Genomic DNA, 27414 nt, shown 5'->3' with positions numbered 1-27414 from the left:
CGAGAGCATCCTGACTGGTTGCAGCACCACCTGGTATGGCAACTGCTCGGCCTCCGACCGCAAGGCACTACAGAGGGTAGTGCGTACGGCCCAGTACATCACTGAGGCCAAGCTTCCTGCCATCTAGGAGCTTTATACCAGGCGGTCAGAGGAAGGCCCTAAAAATTGTCAAAGACTCTAGCCACCCTAGTCATAGACTGTTCACTCTGCTACCGCACGGCAAGTGTACTGGAGCGCCAAGTCTAGGTCCAAAAGGCTTCTTAACAGCTTCTACCCCCAAGCCATAAGACTCCTGAACATCTAACCAAATGGCTACCAGGACTATTTGCGTTTTTACGCTGCTGCTACTCTCTGTTTATTATCTATGCATTGTCACTTTACCTCTACCTACATATACATATTACCTCGACTAACCTGTGTCCCTGCACATTGACTCTGTACCGGTACCCCCCCCGTATATAGCTTCGTTACTGTTATTTTATTATTGCTCTTTAATTATTTGTTATTTTTCTATTTTCTTAAATTGTTTTATTTTTATTTTCATTTGTTTACTTCCGTTTTATTTAGTTAATACTTTCATAACACCTATTTTTGTCTTGAAACTGCATTGTTGGTTAAGGGCTTGTCAGTAAGCATTTCACTGTAAGGTTTACCTACACCTGTTGTATTCGGCGTATGTGACAAATAAAACTTGATTTGATTTGTGGAGACTGCTCTCCCTAGAAGCTGTATGGAAAAGACTGGGTTAGATTCTATAGGACCAGAGAGACTGATCGGGGTAAACGGAGTCAATGGAGTTCACTTCACATGCATGGAGAGGAGACTAAGTTTTCCGAAAATAAAGTTATTTTTGCGGAGGAAGTGGAGAGTGGTGTCTTTCTTCATAAGGGTGTGATGATGTGTGATTATTTAGGTTAGGCTCACTATGGCTTGACACTGGGTATCTGCTCCATCCATGCACTAGGCAGTGGGAATCTTCCAGACTGATGCTGCTGTTGACCTGGCAGTAAAACTCTTCTCTCCTTCTGTGCTGCTGAGTAGACCTATATTCGTCTAGATTAAAGCTGATGATGAAGTACATGACGTAGGCATATTATCTACAGATGATATATCAGCGACAGTATTCTGTGACTCAGGGAGGCTGATGTTCCTGAAGGTGTTTGCGAATGTGTCACTCCAATTTAAGATTTAACCTAGATATGTGATGTCTAAAGAACAACCCTCAGGAAAAGATGTGCAAACATGTTTACTTGCAATACCTCCTTCACCCAGAGGGTGGCAGTGACATCTCGTTGTTCCCTGCTTTCCCAGAAAACGTGTGGGGTGGGGGGGTTGTATGTGTTGGGCGGCATGCTGTTGCTCTGTTTGCACACAGACACAGGCACAGCTATCTACAGGGCCCTGAAGCTGCAACAGGCCCACACACACACACTTCAGCTCCCATCTCTATCCCTGGCTCCGGCTGTCACAAGACGCCCTAGCCCTGTCATAACACGGTGCACTGCAGTAATTGTAGATTTCACAGCACTCCAAGGACAGCCACTGACTCCAACACGAAGTGACAGACAAAGACGTGGTGGATAGCCTTGAGTTTGTACCGTCCTCACATTTTTGCTTTCCATTTTGTACGTGGTTTGTCTGCAACAAAGTATTCCCTGAATTGGCAAATTAACAATACAATATTATTACATTAGCCTAGCTGACAGATAGGTTAGGCAATGCCATAACATAACCTAACCTATCATCCACCTGCATTAGCTATTAATACACCACTCCAAGCAATCCTATAGATCTAAATGAATTCATTGGTTTAGAAAGCTCTGGTTAATGTTCTGTTTGTGTTTTAGTCATGGAGAATCCTGGTGTTCGGGATGCTGAATGTTCTTTGTACTGGCTGCCTGCTGATGTGGTGCAGCTCCACCAACAGTATGGGTGAGTACTCATCTACATGACACAGTGTTCCACACAGCCAGCCAGGCAGAGTTAGCCTAGAGGTTAGAGGGCCCACTGAGTAAACAAGGACATCTATGGACTACAGCTTTGGATACTACATAGTAGAGTACATCAGTGAGAACACTATGTACTGACATTGTTCTGATACTGTGCTCAGACATAATTCTGTTCTCCCTTAAGTTCTTCACCTAGGGCACTTGCAGTTCCCACCATTATAGTGATTATTCTCCAGCTTCCTAGATCCACTTATGATGTCACATATCCAGAGGGGGAGAGATCCCATATTACAGAGTCCTGCTGACCCATAGGAATAGTAATTAATCTACTATGTTCTGACCTCCCACCCCCACGCAGATTAGATCTCTGCTGGTGTTATTGTGATGGTGTGTTCAGGGCTCTAAAGTGCGACCATTGTGGCCGCATATGCTCCTAAATATTTTGCTGTTCGGCTTTTAATTTGGGCGGACCAGTGCGCCTAAAAAGAAATCATCCAGATGTAATGATGCAGAAAATAGGATCCCTCATTCAAATCAAATGTTATTTGCCATATACGCCGAGTACAACAGGTGTAGACCTTTACGTGAAATGCTTACTTTACAAACCCTTAACCAACAATGCAGTTTTAAGAAAAATAAGTGTTAAGTAAAAAATAACATAGTTAAAGAGCAGCAATGAAATAAGAGTAGCGAGGCTATATACAGGGGGTACTGGTACAATGTGCGGGGGCACAGGTTAGTCGCGATAATTGAGGTAATATGTACATGTAGGGAGAGTTAAAGTGACTACGCATAGATAATAACCATAGAGTAGCAGCAGCGTAAAAAGGGGGGGGGGGGGGGGGGGGGGCATAGTCTGGGTAGCCATTTGATTAGCTGTTCAGGAATCTTATGGCTAAGGGGTAGAAGCTGTTAAGAAGCCTTTTGGACCTAGACTTGGCGCTCCAGTACCGCTTGCGGTGTGGGAGCAGAGAACAGTCTATGACTAGGGTGGCTGGAGTCTTTGACAATTGTTAGGGCCTTCCTCTGACACCGCCTGGTATAGAGGTCCTGGATGGCAGGAAGCTTGGCCCCAGTGATGTACTGGGCCGTACGCACTACCCTCTGTAGTGCCTTGCGGTCGGAGGCTGTTGCCATACCAGGCAGTGCTGCAACCAGTCAGGATCCTCTCGATGGTGCAGCTGTATAACTTTTTGACGATCTGAGGACCCATACCAAATCTTTTCAGTCTCCTGAGAGAGAATAGGCTTTGTCGTAACCATGATAGTTTGTTGGTGATGTGGACACTAAGGAACTTGAAGCTCTCAACCTGCTCCACTACAGCACCATTGATGAGAATGTGGGTGTGCTCGGTCCTCCTTTTCCTGTATTCCACAATCCACTCCTTTGTCTTTGACACGTTGAGGGAGAGGTTGTTATCCTGGCACCACACGGCCAGGTTTCTGACCTCCTTCCTATAGGCTGTCTCATCGTTGTCGGTGATCAGGCCTACCACTGTTGTGTCGTCGGCAAGCTTAATGATGATGTTAAGTAACTGCTGCTACTCGCTGTTTGTTTGTTACCTATGCATAGTCACTTCGCCCCCACCTACATGTACAGATTAACTCAACTAGCCTGTACCCCCACACACTGACTCGGTACCGGTGCCTCCTGCATATAGCCTCGTTATTCTTATTTTGTTACTTTTTTATTTTAGTCTACTTGGTAAATATTTTCTTCTTCTTGAACTGCACTGTTGGTTAATGGCTTGTAAGTAAGCATTTCACGGTAAAGTGTACACTATTCGGCGCATGTGACGAATAAAGTTTGATCTGAGGGCCTGACCATGCTGTCATGGGTGAACAAGGATTACAGGAAGGGACTGAGTACGCACCACTGAGGGGCACCCGTGTTGAGGATCACTGTGGCAGATGTGTTGTTACCTACCCTTACCACCTGGGGGTGGCCCGTCTGGAGGTCCATGATCCAGTTGCAGAGGGAGGTGTTTAGTCCCAGGGTCCTTAGCTTATTGATGAGCTTTGAGGGCACTGTGGTGTTGAACGCTGAGCTGTAGTCAATAAATAGCATTCTCACGTAGGTGTTCCTTTTGTCCAAGTGGGAAAGGGCAGTGCTGAGTGCAATATAGATTGCATAATCTGTGAATCTGTTGGGGCGATATGCAAATTGGAGTGGGTCTAGGGTTTCTGGGATATTGGTGTTGATGTGAGCCATGACCAGCCTTTCAAAGCACGTCATGGCTACAGACGTGAGTGCTCCGGGTCGGTAGTCATTTAGGCAGGTTACCTTAGTGTTCTTGGGCACAGGGACTATGGCGGTCTGCTTGAAACATGTTGGTATTACAGACTCAGTCAGGGACAGGTTGAAAATGTCAGTGAAGACATTTGTCAGCGCATGCTCGGAGCACACGTCCTGGTAATCCGTCCAGCCCTGCGGCCTTGTGAATGTTGATCTGTTTAAAAGTCTTACTCACATCGGCTATGGAGAGAGTGATCACACAGTTGTCCGGAACAGCTAATGCTCTTATGCACGCTTCAGTGTTGTTTGCCTCGAAGCGAGCATAGAGGTAATTTAGCTCGTCTGGTAGGCTCTGGTCACTGGGCAGTTCGCGCCTGTGCTTCCCTTTGTCAGTAATCGTTTGCAAGCCCTGCCACATCCGACGAGCGTCGAAGTCGGTGTTGTACGATTCAGTCTTAGTCCTTTATTTACACTTTGCCTGTTTGATGGTTCGTCTGAGGTCATAGCGGGATTTATTATTTGCGTCCAGGCAACTCTACCCTTTAGCTCAGTGCGCATGTTGCCTGTAATCTATGGCTTCTGGTTGAGTGCATGTACGTACGGTCTCTGTGGGGATGATGTCATCGATGCACTTGTTGATGAAGCCAGTGACTGATGTGGCGTACTCCTCAATGCTATCGGAAGAATCCCCGGAACATATTCCAGTCTGTGTATGTCCAAATGTATGTCCTTGAACCGATTTTATTTTAAAATCACACAAAGAAGAAGATAAGGATAATATAGTTGCTAATGTCAGCCTGCAGTACCCCGGTCGGCCTTCAACTTGACTTAGTCGTTGCAGGCTTGCACTGAGTTAGCCTGCAACGTCACTTCCTGAAGTAAACTTATGTCAAACTGTTATGTCTCCATGAAACGCAATCTTAACCAACTTAATATGGCTTCAATGCGCTATTGAGTCTTCACATTGTAATGAATGGTGTCACGTGATCGATGGCTTTGTCCATTCATATATACAGTCATTGGTGTGTGGTGCTCGAATGTCTAGTAGGGCTGGGCGAAATGGCCAAAATATCCTATCACAATATTTTTCTCATTTTTATGTTATTTTATGTTTTATGTTCAAATTATGCTTCATGAGTAGTGCTTGACCCTAATGTGGCAACAAATACATTCTAAGTGGTTTTAATGGGACTTTCTCTCTGCTGATAGTTTTATACTGTTCAATCAAAATGTTCAGCATTTTCATAAATTTCTGCATTTCCTTCACTCATTTATCATTTCCACACTGGACCAAATTTGTTTTGTATTTGTATGCCTCTAATTTGTAAAAAAGTTACTTAATCAGAATAATTACTGTGTGTGTGTGCGCTGTAGAAGCTAGTGGATGTTGTTTTCGCAGAGGGATGTCTGGTTGGTGCTCAGACCGGAGCAATTCTGTAGTGGGCTTTAGCGTTATTATAGTGTGGCAGCGGGGCAAATTACATTGAACCAAAATATAAACGTAATGTGTTGGTTTCATGAGCTGAATTAAAGATCCCAGCAGAAAAATATTATTTCTCTAAAATGTTAAGCACAAATTTGTTTACGTCCCTGTTGGTGAGCATTTCTCTTTTGCCAAGATAATCTATCCATATGACAAGTTTGCCATATCAAGAAGCTGATTAAACAGCATGATCATTACACAGGTGCACCTTGTGCTGGGGACAAAAGGCCACTAAGGCCACTTCTCAGGGAAGCTCATCTGTGTGCTCGTCGTCCTCACCAGGGTCTTGACCTGACCGCAGTGCAACATCGTAACCGACTTCAGTGGGCAAATGCTCACCTTCGATGGCTACTGGCACGCTGGAGAAGTGTGCTTTTCACAGATGAATCCCATTTTCAACTGTACCGGGCAGATGTGTGGGTTAGCGGTTTGCTGATGTCAGCCTTGTGAACAGAGTGCTCCATGGTGGAGGTGGGGATATGGAATTGGCAGGCATAAGCTACGGACAAGGAACACAATTGCTTTTTATCTTTGGCAATTTGAATGCACAGAGATACCATGACGAGATCCTGAGGCCCATTGTCGTGCCATTCATCCGCCGCCATCACCTCATGTTTCAGCATGATCAAGCACGACCCCATGTCGCAAGGATCTGTACACAATTCCTGGAAGCTGAAAATGCCATAGTTCTTCCATGGCCTGCATACTCACCACACGTCACCATTGAGCATATTTGGGATGCTCTGGATCGACGTGTATGACAGCGTGTTCCAGTTCCCGCCAATATCCAGCAACTTCGCACAACCATTGAAGATGAGTGGGACAACATTCCACAGGCCACAATCAACAGCCTGATTAACTCTATGCGAAGGAGATATGTTGCACTGCATGAGGCAAATGGTGGTCACACCAGATACTGACTGGTTTTCTGATCCACACCTAGGATTGTTGCGGTGACCATATTACCGCCACACCGGCCATCACAAGTGATGGAGGCAGTCAAATTCCACATGACCGTTTAGTCACGGTAATTAGGCGTCTCCAATCTCTGCTGCTGATGATGGTCATTAGTAGTCTACAAAACTTGCTAACTGCCTGGTACTCAGCACTCTATTGTCCCTCTAATCACTCTGACATCAATGCAAATGTAATAGAAAATCTAAACAAACAAACACTTCATGAGAGCTCGTGTTGCGCAACATTTCTATAGGCTACCCAATTTCCGCTAATAGAAAGAGGATTCCATCAGGTTTCTATAGGCTAGGCCTACTATATTAAGCACATTGATTATATTTACAACAGGAGTATAGCCTACCTTGCTGGCATGAAAATAAACCCCCGGGAAAATCGTCCTCAATTCGCTATTTAAGTGCATAGATGACATGTATTTTTTCAGGTGCATGATAATGGTCCATTCTAAATCAAAACAAATGTCACACATATATATTATTTAGTATATGTAAAGACAATATTAAATCAAGAATAGTCTGATGGGTGCCAATTTTACCCTATCACTTGTGAATTACATGTCACTTGTGAATGATGCCCAGCATAAGAAACAATGCCTTTTTTTTTTTTTTGCAACTTGTTCAACTCATAGTCGCACACCTCATGTAGTCTAGCCCATAGGCCTATATGTTTTAATAAGGTTTGTATAACTTCTTAAAATTAAAGCACATTAATCCGCTTTACAAGGGTTGTAGAGTCTAACTGGCATGTATAAGCAGCACGGAAGATCATTTTCACCAAATTATGTTATAATTTGCACCTTTATAATAAAAGCATTTCATGCATAATTGCATTTGCGGTCACTTTTGATAATGTTGTTTTCTGCTAATGGAACATTCGTGCTTATAACCTACTACCATGTGCGCATTTCTGCTCTTATGTGAAGAAATAACCTCATAGTTAATCAACATTTTAAGCTAAATGTTCTGCCACATTTCATAAAAAGTTTTTTTTTATGCTAATGGTTGTATTAATTTGGGATCTATCGCATCCCACAACTTTCCCAGACTGTTTGGAATATTTATTTCTCACACAGAATAGAATAGGTTGAGTGAGAGAAGCTTCGGATTGCGCAGCACACTCAGGGAGAAGGGCACAACGCATCACTCCGGGCCTCAAAAGGCATGGATTTTTTTAGGGTGCATTATGGCCACAAAGGGGATGCGGCTGTGAAGTTCAAGTAATTATCAAGTGCTGGTCAAATTGTGAATGACAGACTATTGGAGTGTGTACAGCCTGCGCAAAAAAACCAAAGCAGAGCTCATGCCTTTCAAGCGACTTTTTTCAAATCATCATTAGTCACATCATGCAGCCTTACAATGTATTAAAAATCTAAACATATAGCCCAACGTTTGTAGAACAACTAAAGTTACATTAATAACTAAATTAAGCATGTAGGAGTACCAATTTCTTTGTAAACCGCTCAACAAAGAATAGATGCATGTGGACTCCCTCAAACCGTTTTGAGAAAATATGTATTTTTTTTTTCCAGCTTTGTTCAATTGTATTCTTCATACTATAAAATAATGCAATGGATTTCTAAGCAAATCTTGTCTGCTAAATGAACTAGTGTAGCCCACAGCCATTTGGCATAGCCAGATCAGGACCTAACGTAAGGACAACTCAGAGTATGCTATTATGTTCTTCTGAAATAGACATTTTCTTCATATCATGCTTCTTTAGACCTGTCTAAAATAAATTATGGATTTATTGTGAAGGTGTAGGCTATATTACATGGATTTATTAGACTTTTTAAAATGGCTTGTAGGTTACAGTATATGTGGAAGCCAGGAGATGCTAAATCTGTTTATGTTAATTGACGGTCAATTACCGTGAGACTGACAGTTATTTGCTTGACAATCGCCGGCCGACAAAATTTTGTGACCGCCACAGCCCTATCCCCACCCTTTAAAAAAAAAAAAAAAACTGTGACCAACATATGTATATTTGTAAACCCAGTCATGTGAAATCCATAGATTAGGGCCTAATTCATTTATTTCAATTGACAGATTTTCCTTTTATGACCTGTAACTCAGTAAGATCTTTAAAATTGTTGCATGTTGCATTTTTTTTTTTGTTCAGTGTAGCTCTCTTCCACATCTCAATAAGTTTTCCAGTCATTGCATAAAGACCCTGATGTGGCGCTCTGCGCGTTTTGGTTTCTGGTTCATTCGATTCCCTTTCCTTCCTGTCCTCTCTTTCCATCCCTCCCACTTCATAGTAAACAATGCCACCATTACAGCAAAGTTACACTACCTCAGCTGCTGCTGCAAAGGAGATGTACGATTGTCATACTTGTGCTGTACTGCCTCTGGTGCCTTGGGTGGACTTTAATTATTCCAGGAGAGTGTAATAATCATGACCTGAGGGACGGTGTGATTACGAGAATCTCTAATTGCGTTTTTATACGATAATGCACCAAGGCCATGCAGCAGGGAACCACAGAATGCGGTGTTTGCATAATCAGGCCATAATTTATCCTGTCAGCGGCCATATAGTCACAGGGAGAGGAAGAGCGAGGAAGGGCTGAGAACAAGTCTGAAGTCCCCATCAGCAGCACTGAGCTTCATCACTGTGACTGGTCTTAGCTGTGAATGTAGCTGCTTGGTTGTGAGACAGCGGCTTACTGAAGAGATCTCCCGTTGTAAACTTGAGCAGGATCTGTGTTTCCATTACAATTTCCTTGCAGGTTGGATAGAATCAATGTTCACTCCACAGAGTTTGATGCAAACCGGAGGGTGACGCGGCCTTCACTGATCTGTAAAGTTCAAGCTCAGGGTTTGTCGTGAAGCGAGATAATGATTAACTGAGATAAAATGATCTCATTGTTCCACTTTCCAATTCAGTGACACCCTCTCTCTGACTTTTAGGTATACTTAAAGTACATTTCATAAAGCGGTTGTTAAACAAGTGTTCACAACATTACTTGGAAGAGAACACATAATTAACAGTGACATTGCAGGCTATTACTTGGCTTACCATGTATGGTGAATAGAATACATCTAGGCCCTGCAATAAACTAGTGCCCTCTCCAGCTGCCTCACATTACAGAAACAGGAGATAGGGCAGGAGCCTATGTGCTGTTCTGGCTCGGGTGAGGCTACTTACTTATTTAGGTCACATTTTTTGTATATCGAGTGTCTGGATGAATCGAGAACACCATAAATTGAAAAGGTGGCCTATCCTTTAAGATACCATTACCAAGAAGTCTTGAAAATTCGAAAGGAAGACATTGCACTGCAACCAATGAGTTGGTTTCTCATCTGAAAAAAAAAAAAGAGTCCTTGATCTCTTAGGAAGCTACTTTTGCTGATATATGTACATTATCCTAGCCTAATAGCTATGAAAAATAGTGGGAAGATATTAGCTTGTAATTTACTGAATTGTTGCCAATTCTGGAAGAATAATATATGCTTTTTTCTGAGACTTTTATAAGGTAGCTACCGGAAATATTTGTACATGTTTTGACCCGACTAAGATCTTCTGGATCAAAACGAGATTAAATGGGGAAAATATTTGGCATCAAACAGTGTGTAGGCCTTTGTTCTTTTCACGTATGTACCATTAGCCCAGCACCTACGTTTCTTGATGGATGTGCATATTACCACAACCATTTCTTCAGCTGAAAATGTTCCCATTCGATAGCAGTATTAGATTCGATTTTTCTTTGTCTGATTTTCACAGAAATTTGCTTAACATACAAGAAAATCCACTGTGATATGGTGAAAGACATGGCATAGGCCCGACATAACATCAAACATACACAAGAATAATGACCGCTTAAAGTGGAACTGACAGCATTTTAGCAACATGAAATGTTATTTTAATGTGTTCATATACACCCCCAGGAAGAATATGACACAGTCAAGCGAGCACTTAGATATGGTAATTTTCACGTTTTCATCATTTGGGAATTACGTATACTAAGGCATTTTGTTTAAATTCTATAGCAATATAGAGTGGGAAAGCGGCCGTGCATTTGCACAAATAATAGACACTGCAGGAATTTAAACCTAATAAAAACATGTCTCGTCCAGGACGGAGTCTACGCAGACCAGTGCGCTATAGCCAATCAGAGCTATAGTAGGCCTTTATGCAAATACACTTTTTGCCACACGGGCCTGCCATCATACACTTTGAACTGGACTGTGTGTTTACAGGCAGTTGCAGCAGCGTGACTTTAGATCATAAGAACGTATTTGCAAAAAGCCACAAAATAAACTTGAATGGATTTCTGCAAATACAGTTGAAGTCGGAAGTTTACATACACTTATGTTGGAGTCATTAAAACTCGTTTCTCAACCACCACCAATTTCTTGTTATCAATCTATAGTTTTGGCAAGTCGGTTAAGACATCTAATTTGTGCATGACACAAGTCATTTTTTCCAACAATTGTTTACAGACAGAATTTTTATTTTTTATTTTTTTATTTTTAATACTTATTCACCATTTATTGTATCACAATTCCAGTGGGTCAGAAGTTTACATACACTAAGTTGACTGTGCCTTTAAACAGCTTGGAAAATTCCAGAGAATTATGTCATGGCTTTTGATATGTCAATTAGCCTCATTTGAGTCAATTGGAGGTGTACCTGTGGATGTATTTCAAGGCCTACCTTCAAACTCAGTGCCTCTTTGCTTGACATCATGGGAAAATCAAAAGATATCAGCCAAGACCTCAGAAAAAAAATTGTAGACCTCCAAGTCTGGTTCATCCTTGGGAGCAATTTCCAAATGCCTGAAGGTACCACATTCATCTGTACAAACAATAGTTCACAAGTATAAACCATCATGTGACCACGCAGCCGTCATACGCTCAGGAAGGAGACGCGTTCTGTCTCCTAGAGATGAACGTACTTTGGTGCAAAACTGCAAATCAATCCCAGAGCAACAGCAAAGGACGTTGTGAAGATGCTGGAGGAAATGGGTACAAAAGTATCTATATCCACAGTAAAACGAGACCTATATCGACATAACCTGAAAGGCCGCTCCGCAAGGAAGAAGCCGCTGCTCCAAACCGCCATCAAAAAGCCAGACAACGGTTTGCAACTGCACATGGGGACAAAGATTGTACTTTTTGGAGAAATGTCCTCTGGTCTGATGAAACAAAATAGAGCTGTTTGGCCATAATGACCATCGTTATGTTTGGAGGAAAAAGGGGAGGCTGCAAGCCGAAGAACACCATCCCAACCGGAAGCACGGGGGTGGCAGCATCATGTTGTGGGGGTGCTTTGCTGCAGGAGAGACTGGTGCACTTCACAAAATAGATGGCATCATGAGGCAGGAAAATTATGTGGATATATTGAAGCAACATCTCAAGACATCAGTCAGGAAATTAAAGCTTGGTCGCAAATGGTTCTTCCAAATGGACAATGACCCAAGCATACTTCCAAAGTTGTGGCAAAATGGCTTAAGGACAACAAAGTCAAGGTATTGGAGTGGCCTGCACAAAGCCCTGGCCTCAATCCTATAGAAAATGTGTGGGGAGGAACTGAAAAAGCGTTGTGCCAAGGGTCAAGGAGGCCAACAAACCTGACTCAGTTACACCAGCTCTGTCAGGAGGAATGGGCCAAAATTCACCCAACTTATTGTGGGAAGTTTGTGGAAGGTACCTGAAACGTTTGACCCAATTTAAAGACAATGCTACCAAATACTAATTGAGTGTATGTAAACTTCTGACCCACTGGGAATGTGATTAAATAAATAATTATCTCTGCTAATATTCTCTTCAAATAAAGTGGTGATCCTACCTGACCTAAGACAGGGAATTTTTACTAGGATTAAATGTCAGGAATTGTGAAAAACTGAGCGTAAATGTAGTTGGCTAAGGTGTATGTACACTTCCGACTTCAACTGTATGTAAGTACCACTGGAGTCCTCTTACATTTGGGAACATTACATTCCTATTGATCAAACAACCATGAAAAGGTAGGCTATCTCTCCCTCAGTTATACACATCAACAATATCAACAACTAATGCTTGCCACAGCATGATGAGCAAAAAAGGAATATCTTGATAACACCTCAAACTTTTTCAGTTTGTTGAATGTCAAAATTGCACTGATAAACGATGGGTAATTGTAGCTTATTTGTCCTTCTGCAGCTTGCCTGCCAATGCATGCTTGTCCCAACCAATCACGCAAGCTATCTGGCTAATATTGGCTAGCTAGCTACTTCCAGAAACAAATGAGGGAACACCACACTGACCATTTTACTCACCCTGACTGATCTGGTTAGGCTGTTTACATGTTTTCTAGAGTGTTCATGACTAACTATTACTTTTTCTGCCTACGTTTACTGACAGCGGGCAGATTGAGCTGGTTTTAGTTATTCTGTGCTCTGGAACACAGACGAGTGTGCTCTGAAATTGGGGTAGATAGCCAGAGTGAATTTGCAAACGAAAGAGATGCTAACTGGATAACAGTTGTTCAACTTCTTGTTAGATACCCAAATTACCCCTGCATTTCTAGCTTTGTATAGCCACCGATAAGAAACAATATGAGGAGGGAAAAAGTCACTTAATCACTCCAATGACATGACCTTCTCCTAGCAGCTAGCTATCTAGCTAACGTTAGGCTCCATGTTTTTAGCTTGCTACATAAATAAATACGCTAGCCTATTAGCCAATTTATGACTGACTGGTGATCATTGCCCTTGTTAGTTTGATTGTATGGACATTACAAGTCATTAAACTGCATCCATCTTTTCTGCCAACAATGCCTTTGTCATGCAATGTTGAGTCAAATATTTATTTTTTAGGCAGTTTTCAGCAGACTTGTTAGCCTAGCTTTTGCCTGTACCGTGACACTGTTGTACCAAGCAGTGATGCACTCTGGATAGTGGAGAAGAACAAGTTCAGAATTTCTGAGCCTGCCCCGAAAGACCTCAGCCTGCAAAGAAAGTACATGCGTTGTTGCACCTTAGCACACATAGTCCACATGGACACTCCATCTCAGGTCATGGTCAACATGTACGCCCAGATATTTATATGAGTCGACCTGCTGCATCTGTTCACTGTGAATGATGACCTGGTTCCGGTCAGCCACTGACGTGGGGTCAAAGATAACGACGTGTTTTTTTTTTACATTCAGGACCAGAGAATTTGTGTCACACCAGGCTGTTTACACTGTCTAGGTACAGAGGGAGGTTGCTGTTGTCACCCATTAAGGCCAGCAGGACGGTGTCATCTGAGAACTTAATTATGTGATGCTTGGTGTTTTGATTTGTGCAATCGTTGGTATTCAGAATGAAGAGGACGGGTGAGCTCACACAACCTTGCGGACCCCCGCAGCTGGTGACCACAGGAGGGGGAAAGGGTGTTGTTTACCTTGACCAACTGAGTTCTGTCACTGAGAAATGAGTGATAGAAGGGAATCAGGTGTGGGTTAATGTCCAGTTCTTTCATTTTGGTTAGGAGAAGGTTTGATTGTATGATGTTAAAGGCAGAGGAATCTATAAAGAGTGCTCTGGTGTAGGTTTTTGGTTGGTCAAGGTGTTTCTGGATCAGGTGTGAGGGTGGTCACTGCCTCCTCTGTACTGCACCCGTTTCTATAGGCAAACTGGTAGGCGTCCACATTCCTATCCACAGAGATTTTTAGGTACCGAACCACTATTCTCTCCGGAGATTTGATGAGCACTGAGGTCAGGGCCACTGGTCAGTAGTCATTGTGCTCCATGGGGCATGGCTTTTTTGGGGATTGGGATGATGTGAGATGTTTTCCAGGTTTGTGGTATTGTGTGTGAGTCGAGGGATAACTGGAAGATGGATTGCCAGACTGGACCAAGCTCCTCAGCGGTGAGGAGGAGTGGGCTCACATTATCTGGCCCTGAGGCCTTCCTTGGGTTCAGCTGTTTAAAAACCTTTGTCACCTGCTCTGTGGTAATTATGATTTCCACTGCGTCAGAGGTAGGGACAGTCTGTAGGACTACAAAGTAGGCATTTGTGTAATTTTTGGATGTTGCCGAGCAGCGCACGGCAAGTATCTGATAATGGTGCCTTAAAGGGTGGTGTTGGGAGGTTTCCAGAGGGGAATTTAAATTGTATTTCCTTGATTCTTTGCGTCCTCTGCTCACCTCTTCCTCAAAACGCATTTTGTGTGTGTGTAACTTATCCTAAAGTGGTGAGCTGTTCCGTAGCCTTTCAGAATAAAACATATGAGTCTACAGGATGCCGTTTGGTGTTGTCAGCTGGTCCAGATCAAATTTTGCACCGGTAGACTAGATAAAGTTTCAAGCTTTTGAAAAATGCTTTAATTTGATATGCACATTCCTCTTTTGTCAACACTTCTTTTAGCTGGATCAATACTCGCTGCGGAACGTGGGTTGTGTAGGTCATTACAGACAAACACAAACTGACTGCACGCAGTTAATGTTTTCAAGGCCAATGATCCTCTAGGTTTATTCCCTTCTTATACTGTGTTTGTTTACTATGCCAATTATTCTGCTAAATTGATACGGGGGATTATACTGGATGGTTATAGTGGGTTACTTTTAAGCATTTTTAATGCTCCTTTGTGATTTCTGGAAATTCAGGACTTTTCAGCGTTGATGGTGTTATGGAACATGGACACACACACACACACACACACACACACACACACACACACAGAGGTTAGTTGATCAGTGTGAGTGTGTTTTCATGTGATAGGTTATGTTTGTTTTTGTGTTAGTTGGTGCATCTGATGTCTTTCTGCTCCTTTTATATCAGACAGCATCCTGTCAGAAGCACTAGTCTCTGGGACTGTGTGTTCCCGCCGTACACCGTATTTCTACAGCTGGAGGAAGCCAAGCGAAAGGAGGTCAAGTGCCTGTTCTGCAGGCTTATAAACACCCCTCCTCCCTTATCCTCCCTTATCTTCCCCATCCTCATCCTTCCTCCTGCTCAGGGAGCGAGAGAGCTGAATGAAAGGGTTTACCCTGTCGGACAACCCCCCTAGTCTGAGCTGCTGGCCCAGTGTGGCTCTCAGGAGACTGGCATGGTGGCAAACTCTATGCAGATGCCCCCCAAAAACGTATGTGGTTAAGAGAGTGTGACTGAGAGTGATGGAAAAAGAGAATGTGTGTGGCACTTGAGACTGAGCTTGTCCTCGCTAGGCTCTTGCAGCATGTGTGTCCAACTGTCCATGAGTTTGTTTGTTTGTCAGTGTGTGTTTGTTTGTCAGTGTGTGTTTGTTTGTCAGTGTGTGTTTGTACATGTGCGGCTGTGTGTAAGTGTGTGTGTGTGTGTGTGTGTGTTTTCGGTGAAGGGAGAGTTGGTTAGTCCCCAGGCCCCTCCTGTTCTTCCACGTTAGAGCACAGCTGGTGAAGCCATTGAGTCCCACAGGGCTATGAGTAAAGGGAACAGTCCTACATTCAGATTCACTGTCTGTTCCAAATGATTCTCAGCTTTGCCTATAATGAACTCACTTACTTTATTCCCCAAACGACCGCATCAGGAAGATCACATCTGCTTTACTTAGAATCTGTCTAAGTAAAGCACACCGTGATTTAAAGGTAATAATCGGTCCATGGGGTTAGCTTTTTTCATAGACATGTAGCTAATAGGCTAGAACTAGGTGATGTCGACAGTACAGTCGTGGCCAAAAGTTACAATGGACTACTGAAGTATAATTACAAGCATTTCATAATTGTCAAAGGCTTTTATTGACAATTACATGAAGTTGATGCAAAGAGTCAATATTTGCAGTGTTGACCCTTCTTTTTCAAGACCTCTGCAATCCGCAAAGCCATGCTAATCCATTAAAACTTCTGGGCACATCCTGACTGATGGCAGCCACATTCTTGCATAATTCAATGCTATGGAGTTTGTCAGAATTTGTGGGGTTTTGTTTGTCCACCTGCCTCTTGAGGATTGACCACAAGTTCTCAATGGGATTAGGGTCTAGGAGTTTCCTGGCCATGGACCTAAAATATTGATATTTTGTTCCCCGAGCCACTTAGTTATCACTTTTGCCTTATGGCAAGGTGCTCCATCATGCTGGAAAAGGCATTGTTCGTCACCAAACTGTTCCTGGATGGTTGGGAGAAGTTGCTCTCGGAGGATGTGTTGGTACCATTCTTTATTCATGGCTGTGTTCTTAGGCAAAATTGTGAGTGAGCCACACCCTTGGCTGAGAAGCAACCCCACACTGAATGGTCTCAGGATGCTTTACTGTGCATGACACAACTAATGGTAGCGCTCACCTTGTCTTCTCCGGACAAGCTTTTTTCCGGATGCCCCAAACAATCGGAAAGGAGATTCATCAGAGAAAATGACTTTACCCCAGTCCTCAGCAGTCCAATCCCTGTACCCTTTGCAGAATATCAGTCTGTCCCTGATGTTTTTCCTGTAGAGAAGTGGCTTCTTTGCTGCCCTTCTTGACACCAGGCTCCATAAAGTCTTCGCCTCACTGTGTATGCAGATGCACTCACACTTGCCTGCGCCATTCCTGAGCAAGCTCTGTACTGGTGGTGCTCCGATCCCGTAGCTGAATCAACTTTAGGAGACGGTCCTGGCACTTGCTGGACTTTCTTGGCGCCCTGAAGCCTTCTTCACAACAATTGAACCGCTCCTTGAAGTTCTGATGATTCGATAAATGGTTGATTTAGTGCAATCTTACAGGCAGCAATATCCTTGCCTGTGAAGCCCTTTTTGTGCAAAGCAATGATGACGGCACGTGTTTCCTTGTAGGTAATCATGGTTGGAGAAGAAGAACAATGATTCCAAGCACCACCCTCATTTTGAAGCTTACAGTCTGTTATTCGAACTCAATCAGCATGACAAAATGATCTCCAGCCTCGTCCCGTCAACACTCACACCTGTGTTAATGAGAGAATCACTGACATGATGTCAGCTGGTCCTTTTGTGGCAGGGCTGAAATGCAGTGGAAATGTTTTTGGGGATTCAGTTCATTTGCATAGCAAAGAGGGACTTTGCAATTCATCTGATCACTCTTCATAACATGGAGTATATGCACAATTGCATCATAACAACTGAGGCAGCAGACTTTGTGAAAATTAATATTTGTCATTCTCAAAACTTTTGGCCACAACTGTATGTTCAGTACACTAATGTATGTCCCTATCTGCCTCATCTTATGTAATATTTTTAGAGCTACATCCGTCCGAATGAGCTAATCTAATAGCGGCATCCGGTTTTGTTGCTGTTAATTAAGAGGAGACTGTAGTAAGACACCTAAGACATTCCACAGGCACAGACTGAGATCCACCCTGACAACAGAAGCCTATCCAAGCCAAGTCTGGCCAGAGTGTATTCAGCTCAGGGTTGGAGCAGGGAGCTCGCTCTCCTGTCTCCAGGGCAGGGACGATATCACTACAAGCTGGTCTGAAGCTCCTCAGGGCCTGTCCTTGTACCCCTATTCATTTCTGACAGCCTACTTAAAGTGTAGAGTTCCAGTCTCCATCTGTAGCCTCGCGTTACACAAGCCTATTCCTTATTGGAAAAAAACTATGTGCTGCTCACCCATGTCTTCCTATTCAGAGGGCTACATCCTACTAGCCTCATCCATCAGGATTCAGTTGTAGCTTGTCACTCTGACAACAGTAGGGCCACCTTGTATAAGGGGGGTGGGATGGGGTGCTCAATTACACTAAACTTTGGAATAAGGTGAGAATTGACGGGCAGGTAGTTATTTTATATTTTTGATACAACTAGAATTGTCTTTAGGCTGTGCTGCGCTGTGAAACACCAACTGTCAAGAGTGACCAAGTGAGAAATCTTTACATAGAACTGCAGCTTTTTAAAGATGTGGTTAAAACCATAAAAATACAATCTCATTAAATTCTGTGGTTACAACACTATACCTTGACCATTATCATAACACTATCCTCCTAAATCAGTCGTGTACCCATCTTCACTTTGTTTCCACTGAATGGTGAATATAATGTTGATCTCAGAGGTCAGGTTTTCTTTCAAGCAGTTACTCCATTTATTAGTGGTCTGGTGAAAGTTCTTCGTGAGAGCTAGTAGTCACAGCTAGCTTCAGGTTTTGGTTACTGATGGGTCAAGTTTGATGGTTCACCTCTATCTCATCACACGTCGTGTTTTATATATGTGTGTATGTATGTAAAAATATATACACAGTGGGGAGAACAAGTATTTGATACACTGCCGATTTTGCAGGTTTTCCTACTTACAAAGCTGCAGAGGTCTGTAATTTTTTATCATAGGTACACTTCTCAACTGTGAGAGAATCGAGAAAATCACATTGTATGATTTTAAATAATTAATTTGCATTTTATTGGATGACATAAGTATTTGATCACCTACCAACCAGTAAGAATTCTGGCTCTCCCCACTGTATGTGTGTTGTGTGTGTGTGTGTGTGTGTGTGTGTGTGTGGTGTGTGTGTGTGTGTGTGTGTGTGTGTGTGTGTGTGTGTTGTGTGTAGTGTGTAAATATATATACAACACACACACTTGTGTTTGTGTGCAAAACTATATGTGGTGTGTTATGACACACTTTCCCCCTGGGCCCTAGGGTGTGTGTGTGAAGGTAATGTGTGTGAAGCGTGTGAACGTTTAAACAAAGTTGGGATTGTTATCGTTTATAAATAAATGAATAAATTGTTTAGGGATATAGGGCTTTTAATATACACTGCTCAAAAAAATAAAGGGAACACTTAACAACACAATGTAACTCCAAGTCAATCACACTTCTGTGAAATCATACTGTCCACTTAGGAAGCAACACTGATTGACAATACATTCACATGCTGTTGTGCAAATGGAATAGACAAAAGGTGGCATTATAGGCAATTAGCAAGACATCCCCCTATAAAGGAGTGATTCTGCAGGTGGTGACCAGAGACCACTTCTCAGTTCCTATGCTTCCTGGCTGATGTTTTGGTCACTTTTAAATGCTGGCGGTGCTTTCACTCTAGTGGTAGCATGAGACGGAGTCTACAACCCACACAAGTGGCTCAGGTAGTGCAGTTCATCCAGGATGGCACATCAATGCGAGCTGTGGCAAGAAGGTTTGCTGTGTCTGTCAGCGTAGTGTCCAGAGCATGGAGGCGCTACCAGGAGACAGGCCAGTACATCAGGAGACGTGGAGGAGGCCGTAGGAGGCAACAACCCAGCAGCAGGACCGCTACCTCCGCCTTTGTGCAAGGAGGAGCAGGTGGAGCACTGCCAGAGCCCTGCAAAATGACCTCTCCAGGCCACAAATGTGCATGTGTCTGCTCAAACGGTCAGAACAGACTCCATGAGGGTGGTATGAGGGCCCGACGTCCACAGGTGGGGGTTGTGCTTACAGCCCAACACGTGCAGGACGTTTGCATTTGCCAGAGAACACCAGATTGCCAAATTCGCCACTGGGCCCTGTGCTCTTCACAGATGAAAGCAGGTTCACACTGAGCACATGTGACAGACGTGACAGAGTCTGGAGACGCCGTGGAGAACGTTCTGCTGCCTGCAACATCCTCCAGCATGACTGGTTTGGCGGTGGGTCAGTCATGGTGTGGGGTGGCATTTCTTTGGGGGGCCGCACAGCCCTCCATGTGCTCGCCAGAGGTAGCCTGACTGCCATTAGGTACCGAGATGAGATCCTCAGACCCCTTGTGAGACATATGCTGGTGCGGTTGGCCCTGGGTTCTTTCTAATGCAAGACCATGCTAGACCTCATGTGGCTGGAGTGTGGTCAGCAGTTCCTGCAAGAGGAAGGCATTGATGCTATGGACTGGCCCGCCCGTTCCCCAGACCTGAATCCAATTGAGCACATCATGTCTCGCTCCATCCACCAACGCCACGTTGCACCACAGACTGTCCAGGAGTTGGCGGATGCTTTAGTCCAGGTCTGGGAGGAGATCCCTCAGGAGACCATCCGCCACCTCATCAGGAGCATGCCCAGGCGTTGTAGGGAGGTCATACAGGCACGTGGAGCCTCATTTTGACTTGTTTTAAGGACATTACATCAAAGTTGGATCAGCCTGTAGTGTGGTTTTCCACTTTAATTTTGAGTGTGACTCCAAATCCAGACCTCCATGGGTTGATAAATTTGATTTCCATTTATCATTTTTGTGTGATTTTGTTGTCAGCACATTCAGCTATGTAAAGAAAAAAGTATTTAATAAGAATATTTCATTCATTCAGATCTAGGATGTGTTATTTTAGTGTTCCCTTTATTTTTTTGAGCAGTGTATATATTTTTTTACAAATACCTAATACAATACTGTAATGCTAGTAGGAGGTGATATGCATCTTTCAAGTTATTTGCCACGTCATTGTCATCAACAGAAAAATGGCAGTGAGACAGGGAAGCGACACCAGCTTATATGACAATAAGTTCAATAAGAAGGTGGTGAAATGCCAACTTTGCAATTAAGTTACGGTGTCAGTACAGGTGCAATGCTTCCCTGGAAGGGTGGCACCGTGAGTCCCAAACCGTTGCTGTTAGCAGCGCAGACCCCCAACAACAGACATTCGACAGGCTCGTCACACAAAAGTACGATAAGGGATGGAGTGAGAAAATCGCAGCGCTGATTACAGAAATTATTACATTTGATATGCAGCCATTGTCAATGGTAGAGGATGTCGGCTTCAATGCCCTGAGGGCATATCTAGAACCAGGCTACCAGATACCATGTCGAAAAACGTGTGGAGAAATTGTACAATGACTGCTCTGCAAGTCCGAAGTGCGAGCTCTCAAACCACATACATAGCGTTAACAACAGATTGTTGGACGTCTATGAACACACTGTCATACATCGCTGCAACGAGCCATCACATCGATGAGAAGTGTGACATGAAGTCCCATCTACTGACCACTGTGATCATGGAGGAGAGGCACACAGCAGGGAACCTAAAAACGGCATCAACTACCATCGTTGCTGAGTGGGTGGGGGACAGCATTAAGGTGAGTGCCGTCTGGTAGACATGACTGCGGTAGATTGAACTACATTGCCCCCTAGCTGTCACATGCAGGACCATATCTGCATTTTGAATTCACCATCGAAATCACCAGTAGATAGTGATAGCGCAGACGTCATCCACGTATTCCTGTGGAAAACCCCCGATGGCGCATGAAGCCGGAAGTATTTGAATTTGAAGCGCGCCGTATTGCTGGAGGCCAAAACGTCCATCCATTTTTTGTTGTTGGTGCTTGGCCGTTCTGGCGATTTTGGTAATTTATCATTTATATAGGCTTTCTAGGGTAGACCAGGGCTTGTGACTTCATGCTTCAGATCGGATGATGGGGGCCCTGGAATTCACGTCATGTCATGCTTTTTTTTTTATCAATTAAATTATTAAAAAAGGTTAGTTTAAACATTTAATAAAAATCACATTTGTCACATTCCTAGTGTGAGTGTGTGTGCTCTCAGCTCTCAATGCTATGTAGCAGGCAGCCCTGAGTGTGTTTCCCTGGTCACCCCCCCCCCCGTGGCTGTCAGCACTGGCCCAGACCAGCAGCAGCTTCCTTTGCACAGCTCCCATTTCCCCTGCCAGGTGTTTCTATGTAGTAAGTCAATAAAGCTTTTAGTTTACATATGGAGCGATTTATTGTTGTTTTAATGTGCCGCGTCGACAGACACCCGAGATGCCCCGGTCGATGCGTGTTTCTCTGCGCAATGACAGTCCACACAGCTGCAGTTAGCAAATCTTTCCTATCTGAGATACTGTGTGTGGGGAAGGTGCTATGGGTGTATACTAGGGTGAATATTTTCCAGGTATTTTACAAATGTTCCATCCCAAGAAAAATCACTTTTCTCTGGGTTAACCTGGTATTTCCCGCCCAAACCGGAAGTTTCAGTTTAAAGCATACAAATAGGCTTTGATCGAAAATTCTGGTCTGATGAGCCATACATTAAAAACATTTTATGAGCCCTACATTAAAGATATTTTATGAGCCCAAGCTCGAAAAGCCCAAATGATTGTGCCGTTATCCAAGAGAGCAGTATACTGCAGTATACTGCACATTATGCACAACAGAAAAACATAAAAGCCCATAGATGTAGCTAGCTATATGCTCTCTTGGGTAAAGCTCCAGTAGGCTAGTCTTTTTGGGTGTGAATTGTATTATCTGGACTGGATTTACGCACCTCTTTCAAACCATGATAAAGCTGAGTGAACATGCGATTCTGGTGTAGCACATGTGGCCTACAAAGTTACAAGTAGAGGTCGACCGATCTATGATTTTTCAACGCCGATACCGATTCTTGGAGGACCAAAAAAAGCCGATGCCGATTTTAAACGATTAAAAAAAATATATACAGTGGGGAGAACAAGTATTTGATACACTGCCGATTTTGCAGGTTTTCCTACTTACAAAGCATGTAGAAGTCTGTAATTGTTATCATAGGTACACTTCAACTGTGAGAGACGGAATCTAAAACAAAAATCCAGAAAATCACATTGTATGATTTTTAAGTAATTAATTTGCATTTTATTGCATGACATAAGTATTTGATCACCTACCAACCAGTAAGAATTACGGCTCTCACAGACCTGTTAGTTTTTCTTTAAGAATCCCTCCTGTTCTCCACTCATTACCTGTATTAACTGCACCTGTTTGAACTCGTTACCTGTATAAAAGACACCTTGTCCACACACTCATCAAACAGACTCCAACCTCTCCACAATGGCCAAGACCAGAGAGCTGTGTAAGGACATCAGGGATAAAATTGTAGACCTGCACAAGGCTGGGATGGGCTACAGGACAATAGGCAAGCAGCTTGGGTGAGAAGGCAACAACTGTTATTATTAGAAAATGCAATTATTAGAAATTATTAGAAAATGGAAGAAGTTCAAGATGACGGTCATCACCCTCGGTCTGGGGCTCCATGCAAGATCTCAACTCGTGGGGCATCAATGATCATGAGGAAGGTGAGAGATCAGCCCAGAACTACACGGCAGGACCTGGTCAATGACCTGAAGAGAGCTGGGACCACAGTCTCAAAAGAAAACCATTAGTAACACACTACGCCGTCATGGATTAAAATCCTGCAGCGCACGCAAGGTCCCCGCTCAAGCCAGCGCATGTCCAGGCCCGTCTGAAGTTTTGCCAATGACCATCTGGATGATCCAGAGGAGGAATGGGAGGAGGTCATGTGGTCTGATGAGACAAAAATAGAGCTTTTTGGTCTAAACTCCACTCGCCGTGTTTGGAGGAAGAAGAAGGATGAGTACAACCCCAAGAACACCATCCCAACCGTGAAGCATGGAGGTGGAAACATCCTTCTTTGGGGATGCTTTTCTGCAAAGGGGACAGGACGACTGCACCGTATTGAGGGGAGGATGGATGGTGCCATGTATCGCGAGATCTTGGCCAACAACCTCCTTCCCTCAGTAAGAGCATTGAAGATGGGTGCCGTGGCTGGGTCTTCCAGCATGACAACGACCCGAAACACACAGCCAGGGCAACGAAGGAGTGGCTCCGTAAGAAGCATCTCAAGGTCCTGGAGTGGCCTAGCCAGTCTCCAGACCTGAACCCAATATAATCTTTGGAGGGAGCTGAAAGTCCATATTGCCCAGCGACAGCCACGAAACCTGAAGGATCTGGAGAAGGTCTGTATGGAGAGTGGGCCAAAATCCCTGCTGCAGTGTGTGCAAACTGGTCAAGAACTAACAGGAAACGTATGATCTCTGTAATTGCAAACAAAGGTTTCTGTACCCAAATATTAAGTTCTGCTTTTCTGATGTATCAATAACTTATGTCTAGCAATAAAATGCAAATTAATTACTTAAAAATCATACATGTGATTTTCTGGATTTTTGTTTAGATTCCGTCTCTCAAAGTTGAAGTGTACCTATGATAAAAATCACAGACCTCTACAGGCTTTGTAAGTAGGAAAACCTGCAAAATCGGCAGTGTTTCAAATACTTGTTCTCCCACTGTATATATATATATATTTTTAATACGAAAATAAATAATAATTAAAAATATATATAATAAAAAATGTTTTGTTTTTTTTTATTTGTAATAATGACAATTACAACAATACTGAATGAACACTTATTTTAATTTAATATAATACATCAATAAAATCAATTTAGCCTTAAATAAATAATGAAACATGTTCAATTTGGTTTAAATAATGCAAAAACAAAGTGTTGGAGAAGAAAGTAAAAGTGCAATATGTGCCATGTAAGAAAGCTAACGTTTAAGTTCCTTGCTCAGAACATGAGAGCATATGAAAGCTGGTGGTTCCTTTTAACATGAGTCTTCAATATTCCCAGGTAAGAAGTTTTAGGTTGTAGTATTATATAGGAATTATAGGATTATTTCTCTCTACCATTTGAATTTCATATACCTTTTGACTTTTGGATGTTCTTATAGGCACTATAGTATTGCCAGTGTAACAGTATAGCTTCCGTCCCTCTCCTCGCCTCTACCTGGGCTCGAACCAGGGACACATCGACAACAGCCTCGAAGCATCGTTACCGACATCGCTCCACAAAAAGCCATGGCCCTTGCAGAGCAAGGGGAACAACTACTTCAAGGTCTCAGAGCGAGTGAAGTCACCGATTTGAAACACCTATTAGTGTGCCCCGCTATCTAGCTAGCCATTTCACATCGGTTACATCAGCTAATCTCGGGAATTGATAGGCTTGAAGTCATAAACAGCTCATGCTTTGAAGCACAGGCAAAGAGCTGCTGGCAAATGCAGGAAAGTGCTGTTTGAATGAATGCTTACGAGCCTGCTGCTGCCTACCACCGCTCAGTCCGACTGCTCTATCAAATATCAAATCCTAGACTTAATTATAACATAAGAACACACAGAAATACGAGCCTTAGGTCATTAATATGGTCAAATCCGGAAACTATAATTTCGAAAAACAAAACGTTTATTCTTTCAGTGAAATACGGAACTGTTCCGTATTTTATCTAATGGGTGGCATCCATAAGTCTAAATATTTCTGTTACATTGCACAACCTTCAATGTTATGTCATAATTATGTACAATTCTGGCAAATTAATTAAGGTTTTTGTTAGGAATAAATGGACTTCACACAGTTCGCAACGAGCCAGGTGGCCCAAACTGCTGCATATACCCTGACTCTGCTTGCACGGAGCGCAAGAAGTGACACAATTTCTCTAGTTAAAAGAAATTCATGTTAGCAGGCAATATTAACTAAATATGCAGGTTTAAAAATATATACTTGTGTATTGATTTTAAAGAAAGGCATTGGTGTTTATGGTTAGGTACACATTGGTGCAACTACAGTGCTTTTTTCGCGAATGCGCATGTTAAATCATCACCCGTTTGGCGAAGTAGGCTGTGATTCGATGAGAAATTAACAGGCACCGCATCGATTATATGCAACGCAGGACAAGCTAGATATACTAGTAATATCATCAACCATGTTTAGGTAACTAGTGATTTATGTGAAGATAAGTTTAATGCTAGCTAGCAACTTACCTTGGCTTCTTGCTGCACTCACGTAACAGGTAGTCAGCCTACCACGCAGTCTCCTCATGGAGTGCAATGTAATCGGCCACAATCGGTGTCCAAAAATGCCGATTACCGATTGTTATATGAACTTGAAATCGGCCCTAATTAATCGGCCTTTCCGATTTAATCGGTCGACCTCTAGTTACAAGTGTAGGCTAGCGAATTTGATTTTAATTTGGAAATATAATTTGGCCTATTGTTATAATTAGTAGGCTGACGCAGATATGCCTTTCATAATATTTCCCCTAATGTTATTAGCCTACCTCCTCCTCCTCTCTCTATTGTTGCTTCATTGCTTTCTCGCTTTCAACAGTTAAGTGAAATACGTTTCATTGTCTTTATTTTCCTCATTCTAATGACATGCTTGAAAAATATAGGACTAGAATTAGATGCAGACGGCTTTCACTTCTCTTCATGGTCTTCCGAGTGGCGCAGCGGTCTAAGGCACTGCATTGCAGTGCTAGAGGCGTCACTACAGACCATGGTTCATTCGCAGGCTGTGTCACAACCAGCCGTGATCGGGAGTCCCATAGGGCGGCGCACAATTGGCCCAGCGTCGTCCGGGTTAGGGGAGGGTTTGGCTGGGGGGGTAGGCCATCATTGTAAATAAGAATATTTCTTTACTGTCTTGCCTAGTTAAATAAAATTGAAGATTGAATGGTTATTGGTCTGGATAAATAACTGCTATAGCCTACCGCCATCGCGCTTTCGCTCTTCTTTCAAACTACCCGTGAGTTCTATTGGCTGCTGTATTTAACATTCAGCAAACAACAACAAGCTAGCGTCCCTCTTCGAATAGTCTATTGGTAAAAGAAATGCTACATTAAAAAAATGTCCAGCAAGCTATTCTAGTCTAGCTTTTCCTGCATGGGACTCCAAGAGCTAAGGAGTGTTTTCTTTTTTTTCTTTTTTTCTTTTTTTTAGGAAGAGAGGCCAGCGGAACATAGGTGGGTGCATATTGCGCAATAACGAAGCTATGTTAGAAATGTATGCATAACCCATCATTCATTAGCTAAATATAAGGCTAATACTGCATTGAATTTATTACCTGAAGAGGTATATAGGACATCTCGATAAATCCTGTTCAAGATATCTATCTATTTTGGATGTAATTGATGCTGAGAGAGAGACTGCTCACTCATGCTCTGATTTAAAGCAATGATATTTGAGTGATAGGCTGTTTTAAAATGTAGGCCTACCTGTCACAAGAAAAAAAGTTACCATGATGAGATGATAGGTTTACATCCATTGTAAACTGCACTCCAAACTGAGATGGGCTGTCTGTCCCCACCATGAGCATTGAGGATTTGATCATGCAGAGAGAAGGTCATAGAGAAGCCAGATTTA

The 27414-nt window shown here is 43.0% G+C and overlaps 1 protein-coding gene across 4 annotated transcripts in view; it reads left to right on the top strand.

Annotated features, from left to right (window-relative positions):
* LOC111978074 (zinc transporter 6) overlaps positions 1–27414 on the top strand; it is an 83979-nt gene that overhangs the window by 13654 nt on the left and 42911 nt on the right. For all 4 annotated transcript variants that reach the window (XM_070448553.1, XM_070448551.1, XM_024007867.2 and 1 more), the window contains one exon: positions 1848–1932. In XM_070448553.1, coding sequence (XP_070304654.1) covers positions 1848–1932 — 85 coding nt within the window. The remainder of the gene's footprint in view (positions 1–1847; positions 1933–27414) is intronic.

The sequence above is a fragment of the Salvelinus sp. IW2-2015 genome, linkage group LG18 (genome assembly GCF_002910315.2).
Source record: "Salvelinus sp. IW2-2015 linkage group LG18, ASM291031v2, whole genome shotgun sequence".
NCBI classification, from domain to species: domain Eukaryota; kingdom Metazoa; phylum Chordata; class Actinopteri; order Salmoniformes; family Salmonidae; genus Salvelinus; species Salvelinus sp. IW2-2015.
Note: the sequence above shows the minus strand (reverse complement) of the source record. Positions and strands in the feature narration are given on the sequence as shown.